The sequence below is a fragment of the Garra rufa genome, chromosome 21, assembly GCF_049309525.1.
Source record: "Garra rufa chromosome 21, GarRuf1.0, whole genome shotgun sequence".
NCBI lineage: Eukaryota > Metazoa > Chordata > Actinopteri > Cypriniformes > Cyprinidae > Garra > Garra rufa.
This window is the reverse complement of record NC_133381.1, coordinates 39998604-40010760: the sequence shown is the minus strand read 5'-3', so window position 1 is coordinate 40010760 and position 12157 is coordinate 39998604. Positions and strand designations below refer to the sequence as shown.

Genomic DNA, 12157 nt, shown 5'->3' with positions numbered 1-12157 from the left:
ACTGAAGTCAGCCAGTCTTGTGTTAAAATAAAACCACAAACTGTAAAACAGGAACTGCAGAAACGGTTGAAGTGGCATGTTGTTTCACAGGCGTACATGTTGACTTTCTCATCACACACATGAAGTAATATTCAATTTGTTCAGTCTCTGATTCATCCTGGTGAATCATCCAAATGGACTAATTCCAGTCTGAGTCACATCAGTTAATCTGACCCTGGATCAGACGAAAGGACAGCCTTGTGTAGTTATGTCTATGGATTTGCCTTCAGGAGATCAAACTGCTCATCTCCTTTTGGTCTGTAGGCCGCTGACTGAAACAAGGTTGGACCAGTTATTAAAACACATAAAACAAGTAGTTTCATTGTTCTTTGGAATGTTATGAAGCATTATGACGACTAGACTCCTAATTATATGCTTCTAATGCTGACTAACGCTTTGTGTTTTCTTTTTTGTTTCGTTCCGTTCTCATTTGTATTATTTTCTTCAGTGTTTTGTTGCATCATCCATTTTTTTGTCCTTTAAGTTGCGTTTTGATTACAGCTCAAGCTACGGTGGAAGACTTCCAGATCAGACCCCATGCGCTTTACGTCCACTCCTACAAAGCGCCCACCTTCTGTGACTACTGCGGGGAGATGCTGTGGGGACTCGTCCGACAGGGCCTCAAATGTGAAGGTATAGGTTTTGCATTTTAAAGAAACATTTGCTCACCGCCTTTTCAGTGGCCCTAGCCAAATGAGTTTTATCATTGTTGAAGCATATGAATGAAAAATGAAGATTGTGGGTATTTTATTGCTAATTTTATTACTAATTAGACTCAAGCAGGCTGTTTCCATGACAAACTGTTTTCTTTTTCTGCTTTCAGTTTACTCTTTTCTGTTTTTCTGCCGGGTGTGCATGAAAATCTTAACAATCAGTTTGCAATTGTTGGTTGTATATGTTCATGTCTATTCTGTGCATTAAAAAGTTTATATGTGACCCAGGACCACAAAACCAGTCATAAGGGTCAATTTGTTAGGATAGGACAATATTTGGTTGAGGTACAACTATTTGAAAATCTGTAATCTAAGGGTGTGAAAATTTAAATATTCAGAAAATCGCCTTTAAAGTTGTCCAAATGAAGTTCTTAGCAATGCATATTATTAATCAAAAATCAAGTTTTGATATATTTACGATATGAAATTTACAAAATATCTTCATGGAACATGATCTTTATTTAATATCCTAATGATTTTTGGCATAAAAGAAAATTTGATCATTTTGACCCATATAATGTATTTTTGGCTATTGTTACAAATATACCTGTGCTACTTAAGACTAGTTTTGTTGTCCAGGGTCACATATTATTTGTAATATTAATAACATACTATATTATGTGTTATTTTCTTTGTTAGCTTTGGATAAATTAGTAATTCTAGTAAATATCAAGGCCATGGATTGCAAAACCAATAAAAAGATGCATAATAATAATATTAACATTTAAACATTTATACTACCAGTCAAAAGTTTGAAATAATTAAGATTTTTTAAAGAAGTCTTTTATTCTCACCAAGGCTGCATTTATCTAATCAAAAATGCAGTAAAAACAGAAATATTGTGAAATATTATTATAGTATTTTTTTTTTTTTTTTATGCGTTTCAAAATTTCAAGATTTCAGAAATCGTTCTAAAATGATTTATATGACTTGGTGCTTAATTATTGGTACTCATGGTCTGTATTATCAGTTTTTGCTGCTTAAAATGTTTGGAAATCATGATGCTTGATATTTTTACAGGATTCTATAATGAATTGAGAGGTCAAAAGTAAAACATTTATTTGAAATATAAATCTTTTGTAACATTATAAATGTATTTACTGTCACTTTTGGTTAATTTAATGCATCATTCTTGAATAAAAAAAAATTGTTAATTTTTGCATGATAATGCATCATGCATTCCACTGTTTCAACAGTGATGATATAAGAATGTTTCTTGAGCAGCAAATCAGCATTAGAAGGGCTTCTGTAGGATCATGTGACACTGAAGACTGGAGTAATGATGCTGAAAATTCGGCTTTGATCACAGAAAAAAATGAAATAATTAATTAAATTGTATTATTTCACAATATTACAGTTTTTTCTGTGTTTTCAATCAAGTAAATGCAGCCTTGGTGAGCAAAATAGATTCTTAAAATCAATCAGTAAGTAAGTTAGTTAGTTATTCCAAACTTTTGCCCAGTAGTGCATATACCATTTCAGTAAAATAGACTTACAGAACGTATTGACTGACTAAAACAACATCAGCAAAAAAAGAACACGTTGTAAAGTAATCTGAATCAATGCATTGTTTGGTTCAGAGTTCTCAGCGAGTCTGAGACTGCTTTAGCGATCCCTGATTGAGTCTGACCGGAGGCGATGTATTCAGACATGCGGCGCGATGTGTCAGTGCAGCCAGTGCTGCCGGTCCGGCTTTGAAGTTGAAGTCGGAGGCTGTTTGAATGGAACCCAGTGTTTCTGCCAAGCGCTGGATGTGACATTCAAAAGCTGCATGAAGATTATGGGCTCCAGTTGTAAGAAGCCACAGTGATGGTTACAAGCTGTTCTTATGCAGAGTCATGCTAAAGCACTTTACACTTTAAACTGTTGTGAATGTGCTTTGGAAATGAAAGAAAAAAAATCACTTTATGTCTAAACTTCCCACCCAGTCCTCAGGAGATTCATTTGGTTTCTAAGTAGGTATCTAAACATGCTTAAGAGGAGTCCATATGTCTGCGAGTCTGAAAAGAGAAGAGGGAGCCCTCTGCTGGACTTTAGAAGTAAAAATTTGCTTTGAATTTGAAATTAGCCTTATATTTGTCAGTGAGCCCTAAAACCTTATACTTGATTTTTATCTTGATTTTGACCTTAACTCTAATCATATTCCTGATCTTGCTTCAAATCAAATCCCAAATTTCTGACTCTAACCCTGAACACTAAAGCATTCTTTGTGGATTTTTTTTTAGGATGTGGCCTGAACTACCACAAGAGATGCGCCTTTAAGATCCCTAACAACTGTAGCGGTGTAAGGAAAAGACGTCTTTCTAATGTGTCTCTGCCCGGGCCTTCGCTGTCTGTTCCTCGTCCTGCTCCAGCAGAGCATGCTGTGGTAACCCTGGAAGAGGTGAGGGTTGATTTTATTCTTTATTTCTTAATAATTAACAGAAAAATGATTTAGATATCTTCTAGTTTCCCAGTAGTATAACTAACTACACCTGTGATTAATCTGCTGGCTTACCTGTGTAAACTGACTTCATACATTGGCACCTCTTTAAAGTATTAAATGTATTTGGGTCAAAGACGAAAAAGGGTTTAAGCATAAAAACAGTAATGTAATACTGCTTTAAATTGTTGATGTTTGTCAACAATGTAAAAATTTTCTGTTAAATTTAAATGCAGCTTTGTTTTTGTTTTTCTAAGCAAAAAATAAACATCATAAATTTGTTCCTAATTTACAGAAGACACCAACTAAAACGTCATTCAGTGTAACAATCAAAGACGAATCACTTTTAACCCAAATACTAATTAGTTGTAATTCTACATTTTTTTTAAATTTGCAACTACCTTAGGTTTTCCCATGTGTCAGTAAGAATTTTTACTCATAAAACACAATAAAATTTAATATGGTCTCTTATTCTTTTTTATTTTAATAAATTCAAGTCGGAATAAGCATGTTGCTTGAATTTTTACATAAATATTGTGTTACACTGAATGACACTGTAACCAAACAAATTTTGACATTTAATTCTCCAAAAGCATATTTGAAAATTTAAAAATAAACACTTTTTTTTACTTACATTTAATGTGCTTTCTATGGACATAAAACCAGATTTTAACCAGAAGTATTTGGTTAAGAGTATTATAAATACAATATAGTCGAATATAATTATTTTGTAATTTTATATTTTGTTTTTTAAAGCAATAATAAGCATACTGATTGAGTGTGACATAAATATCCCATTTCTTTTTTATGCTTTAATCATGATTCATTTAAATGCATAGTTAAATTTAACAAAATGGGTTGTAGGATAAGCATTGTGGTAAGGCGATCACCTCATATCAGCCCAAACCCAAACATGGCAGGAACATGGTGTCTGTTTTAGTCATCTTACAATATCCTTCTATTTTCCCTTTTTATGTTAGGCGTATTTTATTTCAAATAAACTCCTGACTTTGTATATGCAGTCCCCATCAATTATATTTAAAATGTTGTGAAATGTCATTTTGAGGTCAGTGTTTGTGTGAAATCCTTCGTGGTTGAACAGCTTTTATTTTAGCTAAGTGGCCAGTTTCAAAACATTCTTAAGAAGCAATGCAATTCTCAGTTCTCTATTTGTTTCAGTAATCAATCTGAGCTGCCTTTTCAGAATTTTGTAAAATAATGTGTGTTGTGAAAAACTAAACTGGTAAAGATCACATAGATGAATGGTTGCTGTCCTATGTATTCTTGCATGTACATCTACTATGAAAGCACTAACGTTCAAAGATTTGGAATCAGTACGATTTTTTTTTTTTTTATGTTTTTGAAACAAGTTTCTAATATTCACAAAGACTGCATTTATTTGATCCAAAAATGAAAATGATCAAAAATGATTAGAATTTCTATTTGAATATATTGTAAAATATAATTTATTCCTATGATTCAGAGCTGAATTTTCAGCAGCCGTTACTCCGGTCTTCAGCATCATATGATCCTTCAGAAATCATGCTAAATATTTTTTTATATTTTTGTGGAAACCATGATTATTTTTTTCTTGAATAGAAAGTTCAACAGAACAGCATTTATTTGAAATAGAAAATGTTAGGGATGAACTGAAATGAAAATTCTTGGCTGAAGCCGAACAAAATTACACACTGGGCTGAAGGCCGATTACACGGTTTTTCATGTTTTTCCCCCATGTATTTTGCCAATTTTTTCCACCATTGCATAAATTAAATAGCCAATATTTGCTTTTTACAGTTTTGTCTTGCTTTTCAAAGAAAAAAATCAATTACAAAACAACAATTTAAAAATATTTATTTAACACTGAACATTTTTCACATTAGACATCATAGCCTACCAACAAAGCCCAATTTAACTTAAAATTAATAAGTTAGTAAAATAATATTCTTTGGCCATTTTTAAGACCCCCTTCTTGAATCAGGCATATGCTTTTAATGTACAAATAAATGCAGCCTTGCTGAGCAAAGAAGAATGTTACAATAAATGTATTAATAGAGCTGTTGGAATGATTGTTATCATTATTTTTGTCTTACTTTTTTATTTTATTTTACATAACAACAGTAAAAGTACAATACTAACATTTACGAATGCTGACTTTTATTTTGGCGGAAACTCGCAAGAAGACCTCAGTACTACTTTTTGCTGACAGCAGCAGATTTATGAATGATTCTCATAATGCAGATTTTCTTCACGCTTTGGACTTTGAACCCTGGCTAAGGAGCTCACGCAGCGCTGTCAGAATGCATACAATTGGTGCGTGTATTAGACAACATAACATTCTGTAGTTTATTTACTAAAGGTTTAAGACCATTTCACGATTTCAGTCATCATACAGTAACCAGCAACAACCGCCCTTTCTCTTCTCATGGAAGACATGCGATGCGATACTAAACAGTCTCGTGCTGACAGTGCTTGTAATGATTTTGCATTTATCTCGGACAGTTTTAAATGCTTCCACAACGCCAACATGTTTGCTGCATTAGTGCACGCCTCTATTTGATCGCGTCACGTCATTGTTCAGTATCATTTATTCGGTCTTTTAGCTTATTCGACCGAACACCGATAATTGCCGAATAATTTTGGTTGCCGAACATTCGGTGCATCCCTAGAAAATGTTGTAACACTGTAAAACTCTTTACTGTCACTTGTAAACAATTAGAAGTTTTCTAAAATAATTTATTTAAAACAAAAATTGTACAGTAGTGTATGTTTGTCATATTGCTCATGCTGTGTCTGTGGTGTGCACTATGTATACTGTGCAAAGTATGTGTACTATTTGTTGTTACTTTGTTCTCCACTGCAGCAGCGGCCCCATCAGGAGCCTGGTAAGCGGATACCATCATGGAGCGGTCGTCCAATCTGGATGGAGAAGATGGTTCTAGGGCGGGTGAAGGTCCCTCACACCTTTGTCATTCACAACTACACCCGTCCCACCATCTGTCAATACTGCAAACGGCTACTCAAAGGGCTTTTCCGCCAGGGCATGCAGTGCAAAGGTGAGCATCACCATCTTCCTTTACTGTATTAAGTCAAATATAGAAAAAAATATTTCATGAGTTTTTTTTTTTTTTCTCCAGACTGTAAATTCAACTGCCACAAGCGATGTGCTTCAAAGGTACCCAAAGACTGTCTTGGAGTCTTCAATGGAGGTAGGGTTATGCTCAACTAAAATAAAAAATGTACTAAAAGAAACATTATTGGGTAAGTTAACTGTCTTTTTTTTTTTTTTCAGAGCCGGCCAGCCCAGGTCCGGACTCTGATACCACGATGGAAGTAGACAGCAGTGATGTGAACAGCGATAGCAGTCGTGGACTGGATGATTCAGAGGAACCTACCACTCCAGAAGACAAAATCTTCTTTATGGACTCCCCTTTTTTGGACCGTGAGAAAGATGAAGAACCTGTGAAGACCATTAGGTATATGCTCTGGATAATTTAAACACAAAGGAATAGTTCACCCCAAAAAAATTCAAACTCAAGTTGTTCGAAAACTGTACGAGTTTCTTTCTTCTGCTGAAGACAAAAAAAGATACTTTGAATAATGTGTGTGATCAAACTGTTTCTGTTTGGTTACCAAGATTAATCTAAATAATAGGGCTGCCCCCTAATAGTCGGCTAACTATTAGTCGTTAAGAAGAGGCTTGGTAGACCAAAATACGTGATGGACAGATCGTTAAAGGCTGGTCTGTGTGGTTATAATATATAAAGCAGGACATCCAAATGCTCACTTATCATTTATCGACGTCAAATATGGCTTATCATCTGAAATCTGTAAGTAGTAGCAAGTAGTTGAATAGTGTGCTCTATTCAAGTGTCTGTGCGAAGTGCGGAAGATGAACAGTAGCACACTTACTGAATGACAGATTGAGACGCTGGTGGTACCTTTCACATTTTAACCGGTACGGTACTGGTATTGGTATCTGAAATTCGGGGCCAGTAGAGATCGACCGATATTGGATTTTACAGATACCGATAGCTAGGTTGTACCACACCGGCCGATACCGATTAATCAACCGATAGTTTTAAAAATTGATACTGAATGGAAACTAAAATAGTGGTCTACTGTTTAAAAAAGATAAATGTATTAATATTAATTATATATTGATTGCACCATGGGTCTGAGAGTAACGCAATTTCAATTCTCTGTATGTCCTGTACATGTGGCAGAATTGACAATAAAGTTGACTTTGACTTTGACTTTTGACTAAAGTTAGTTCATAGTTCAATTAATGGTAGCAAAAGCAACTTAAACATTTAAAAATATCAGTAAATGTTAACAAGGAACAATACTTCTATTCTACAGCTTTTATCAATCTTAGTTAATGCTACAAATGAACTCTTATTTTGAGGTGTTACCATTTCATATCAACAGTCAAGCTAAAGATGGCCCATCTTTAGACGTCTACACAAAGGCCATAGTTTTGAAATGACATTGTATGTATACTCTCACATTTTAGCTGCTTCTATTCTAGAACATTTAATGAATATCTAATCAAAATAAACAGTTTTAGTCACACGTCAGGCAGTGCGATCTATATTATAGCTCTCTATGAAACATATTTGAACTATGGTTCGTTGTCGATGTTTTAAATCCGCATCAAGCGTGTAAACAAACAGCATGTGTTGTTGGTGATTCCGTCTCTAGAGGCCGCTCTCATACTGTTTAATGACAGTGGAGCTTCTCAGCCACTTCAGCAACAGACACATCCTAGAAAAAACATTCGGCATGGATTTTTGCCGATAACCGATAATTTCGCCAATCAGCTATCGGTGCCGATTAATCGGCAAAACCGATACATCAGTTGACCAGCGGTAACTTTTTTCAGTACTTTACTCTATGTAAAAAAAAAAAAAAAAACATTTTTCATTAAAAATTAAGCCCTAACTAGTTAGTTTGTTAAAGTTTACCCTTTTTTCTTCCCCTTCATTCTCTTTCAAATATCTTAAAGTGTAGTGCGAATTTTACTTTCACTTTTCATTTTCACTTTTTCATTTCATTTTGCTTGTTTCAAGCAAAAACGCACTTAATTTTGACTTGTTTTTACTGAAAACAAGAAAATGATTTTTACTTGTCTAGAAAATCCTTCTTGATTTAAGAATTTTTAGATATTTTGACTGGAAACAAGTTTTAAAAAATCTAAGTGAGAAAAGCATTTTTTGCAGTGCCTCTTAAGCTGAAAACAAAGAAGGCACTAGTTTATCAATAAATTCTTAAAACGTTAATGCAGTAATAATTATTATATTCAAAGGTACTCTGTGGCAAGCTTTTTTTGCGTGCTTTTAAGCACTTAATAGTCTATGTAGGCAATCAATAACTGATTTATATGGTTTACTAATAAATGTGCGACTAATAGTCGACTAATGCTTAAAATGAACGACTACTAGTCGACCAGAAAAATCTTTTAGTCGAGGGCAGCCCTACTAAATATCTTATGTTGTGTTCAACAGAAGAAAGAAACTCATACAAGTTTGGAACAACTTGAGGGTGAGTAAATGATCAATTTTCATTTTTGGGTGAACTATACATTTAAAGTCAGAGGTTCTGAGTTTAAATTGTCTTGATCAATAATCCACATCAACACTATTGATCACTGCCTTTTCTCATATCTTCTTTAAGCCCCTCAACCAGCACCAATATCCCCCTAATGCGTGTGGTCCAGTCCGTCAAACACACCAAGCGGAGAAGCTCAACCTTGGTCAAAGAAGGCTGGATGGTGCACTACACCAGTCGAGACAACCTTGTGAGATTTGATTTCATATTCACACCTTTTTTTATTTACATGGTTTGATAAGAAGACATCTGCTAAGGGACAAAATGCTTCATTGCTATTTTTAATTATTCATTATAGTGAAGTGGTTTGTTTGGACAATTAATTTCACAAACTGGTTCAAATCTCACTAATTTAAATCATTAGTAATGTTCTTCTTGTGAAATGTTCTTCTTCTAATGTTCTTTGTTGCATTTTAAGTCCAATTTTGTTGTTAAACAGAAAAATATGTAGTTGAACACTGCAAAAAAAAATACTTTTCGTCTCGTTTCCAGCCAAAATATCTAAAACATACTTAAATTTAAAAAAGATTTTCCAGACAAGTAAAAATTGTTCTTGTTTTCAGAAAAAGAGGTAAAAATTGAGTGAGTTTTTGCTTGTCTCAAATGTGGCTTCATTTTTCTGAAAACAAAAAGTAATTTTTACTTGTCTAGAAAATCCTTCTTGATTTACGAATTTTTCGATATTTTGACTAGAAACAAATCTAAGTAAAAAAGTTTTTTTTTTTTTGCTGTGAATACCAATGTTTAGTTTTATTGTTTTAGTCCAGTTACTGTTAAACCAGATAAATAACTGTTACAATTTATTAAATGATATAATCTGATGTAAAAATGAAAAGTTTGCCTAGTAGTGGCTTAAACAATATTCTGCCATCCTTTACTTAACCTCGTGTTGTTTAAATCCTGCGTAGTTTCTATTTCTCTAGGTCAAAAGGCAGTTTCATTATAATAAGTAGAATAAATCATTTGCATAAAATGCCCTTTATATCGATATGTGTTTGCTCGCAACTTTCCTGAGTTTTGAAATCAGTCATATCTGTTTTGTCCTCAGAGAAAGAGACACTACTGGAGACTGGACAGCAAGAGTCTGACTCTGTTTCAGAATGACTCAGGAGCCAAATATTACAAAGTAGGTTTTATATCTACTCTACTTTCATTTTCTATTCTAAGTATTCTACTTATATTTACTAAAACACTAATATTTTTTTAAAAAGATATTCTCTGTTGGTTGGAAAATGTGACATTCATGTATATATTTTGATGTTATCGACAGCAACCTTTAGAATAACCCTAGAATTGCTCATATACTTCTAACGAAAGTGATTATGCTGCAGTCCACCTTTGATGTTTGTAATGTCAAAACATTATAATTAATTGCTCATCTTGAGCATTTCACCCAGCTAAGGGCAGTAGTATTTTCCCCTCTCACATATACCACTGAGGTGTCTGGTAAGTACCACAGAATAACCCTCCTCCTCTGCTTCAGCGTGAGATAAAAGCCACTCTGTAAGAGACAGGAAGTGTATCAAATACACTGTGTAGTTATATAGGTTAATGCAACTGTATTACTGTATTGAACAAATCAATATAATACATTTTAATTCTAGGACTTGAGTAGCATCACTACATTTCTGTATTGTATTATACAGTATGTACGTTTGCCTAAGCGAGTGGATTTTCCTGATGGATCTCCTATCTGTAAGATAGATTTCTGTGTGTGAGGTTACAAAAGTATGCTCCTTTTCTATACGTTCCTCACTTTAAAAACATGCAAGTATATATTTTTGGGATAGTTTACAAGAATTCGGCTCAGATTGGAAAATCACATTAGAGACCCTAGGCCGATAATACCAAACCCAAAGGTTAGGATCCAAACCATCTCGGGTCAGACCTTTTTCAGATTACGGATCCAAGTTGAGCCGTGAAACCTTCCAAACCTAATTAAAAATACCTGACCCAGTCTAACCAAGGTCTTTAGATGTCTTCTGAATGAAATCATCTTCATGAGCAGCAATTTTTGGGGCATTTTCAATCCATGTAGGCAAGATTATATATGCTGCAGGTTTCAAAAACATTTGTTTTGAGATAAGTGGACTGCTTAAAATATTTTAATTGTGCAATACCTTTCAAAAGTTATTTATTTATTTTAATTATGGCAAGACACAGCAGGTAAATAGGGTAAACAATTTTTTTTACTAATAGTTAATACCTTACTCACCCAGTTAATTGATTACATTGATAATCGCAAACAGTTTTTTTGTTTTACGTTTCTAAAATATTAGGTTTAGATATGCAAAAAGACATAATTTAATGAAATGTGAACAAATGCAGCCTTGGTGAGAAGTAGAGACTTCTTTCAAACATATCACATAAAAAAAAAGAAAAGGTCATACTGATACAAAAATCAGTCCAAATTTTTTTTATGCTCTTTTTTTTTTTTAAGAACGAAATGTTCCTGTAGCAGCTCCACTGTGTTCCCAGCTGTAAAACTAAAGTCAGGAAACCTCACCACCCTGGGTGAGACTTCAGGGTGTGTTTAAGACTGTTTTACACACCACTTTATCATCAGCTTGGCGCTTAGCTCGGATCTTAAATTACTCCATCTTTTGACAAGGATCCATATTCCAGTCTTATTTGGCTTTTCTTGATTCACTGTTACTGAAGCACAACATAACTCTGAGGAACAACTCAAACAGTTTAACAAAAACCATCTTCATTTCTCTTCTTTGCTTTATTGTAAAGTTCTGACATTTTCTAAACCAAATCAATTGTGAGGTTGTCTAAAAGAAAAACACACTTCTCACATTGAGTAAGCTATATGATTTCCAACACAACCAATGCTTTATACTTAAAGTATATGTGAGACATGATCACGCATTTGATTTTCAACTATAACTTGCACATTTGGAAATCATAGTGTTCTCTTTTGATGATAGAAGCCCTGTACTTTTGGTTTTTGGGTAAGGGGGTTCCAGGCCTTTCTCATGGTAACCACAGCCCACCCCCTTGAGTGTGACCACCTCCTACATTATGTATCGGTGGCTAGAGTAAGACTTGCCTACACACTCATACACGTATGCACGCGAGCACTGCCCTGTAATCATGGAGCTCTTCATTGGGTTGGGTCACATGATTCACCCACCAAACCACAAGCACTTCATCTCATATTCAGAGAAGACCGCAGGCGCAGCGTTTGCGCTGATTGGCCACAGCTACTGTTTTTCCTGTCTCTTCTGAGAGCAAGTTTCGGGGGCTGAGCAGAAGGTGGACTCTTAAGAGACTGTCATGATCAGACTTGGCACATTCAGTGTAGGTTAAAGCTTAACCCTGGACTGCAAACTTGGGCTCGGACACAGTGCTACTTCTGAAATTTGTG

At 34.5% G+C, this 12157-nt stretch overlaps 1 protein-coding gene across 1 annotated transcript in view; it reads left to right on the top strand.

The window, feature by feature from the left end:
• The window catches only part of prkd3 (protein kinase D3), an 83478-nt gene that overhangs the window by 57671 nt on the left and 13650 nt on the right, over positions 1-12157 (top strand). The window contains exons 4-10 of the mRNA XM_073826646.1: positions 541-672; positions 2978-3135; positions 6038-6230; positions 6312-6383; positions 6467-6650; positions 8851-8974; positions 9833-9910. Of these exons, the coding sequence (XP_073682747.1) occupies positions 541-672; positions 2978-3135; positions 6038-6230; positions 6312-6383; positions 6467-6650; positions 8851-8974; positions 9833-9910 (941 nt within the window). The remainder of the gene's footprint in view (positions 1-540; positions 673-2977; positions 3136-6037; positions 6231-6311; positions 6384-6466; positions 6651-8850; positions 8975-9832; positions 9911-12157) is intronic.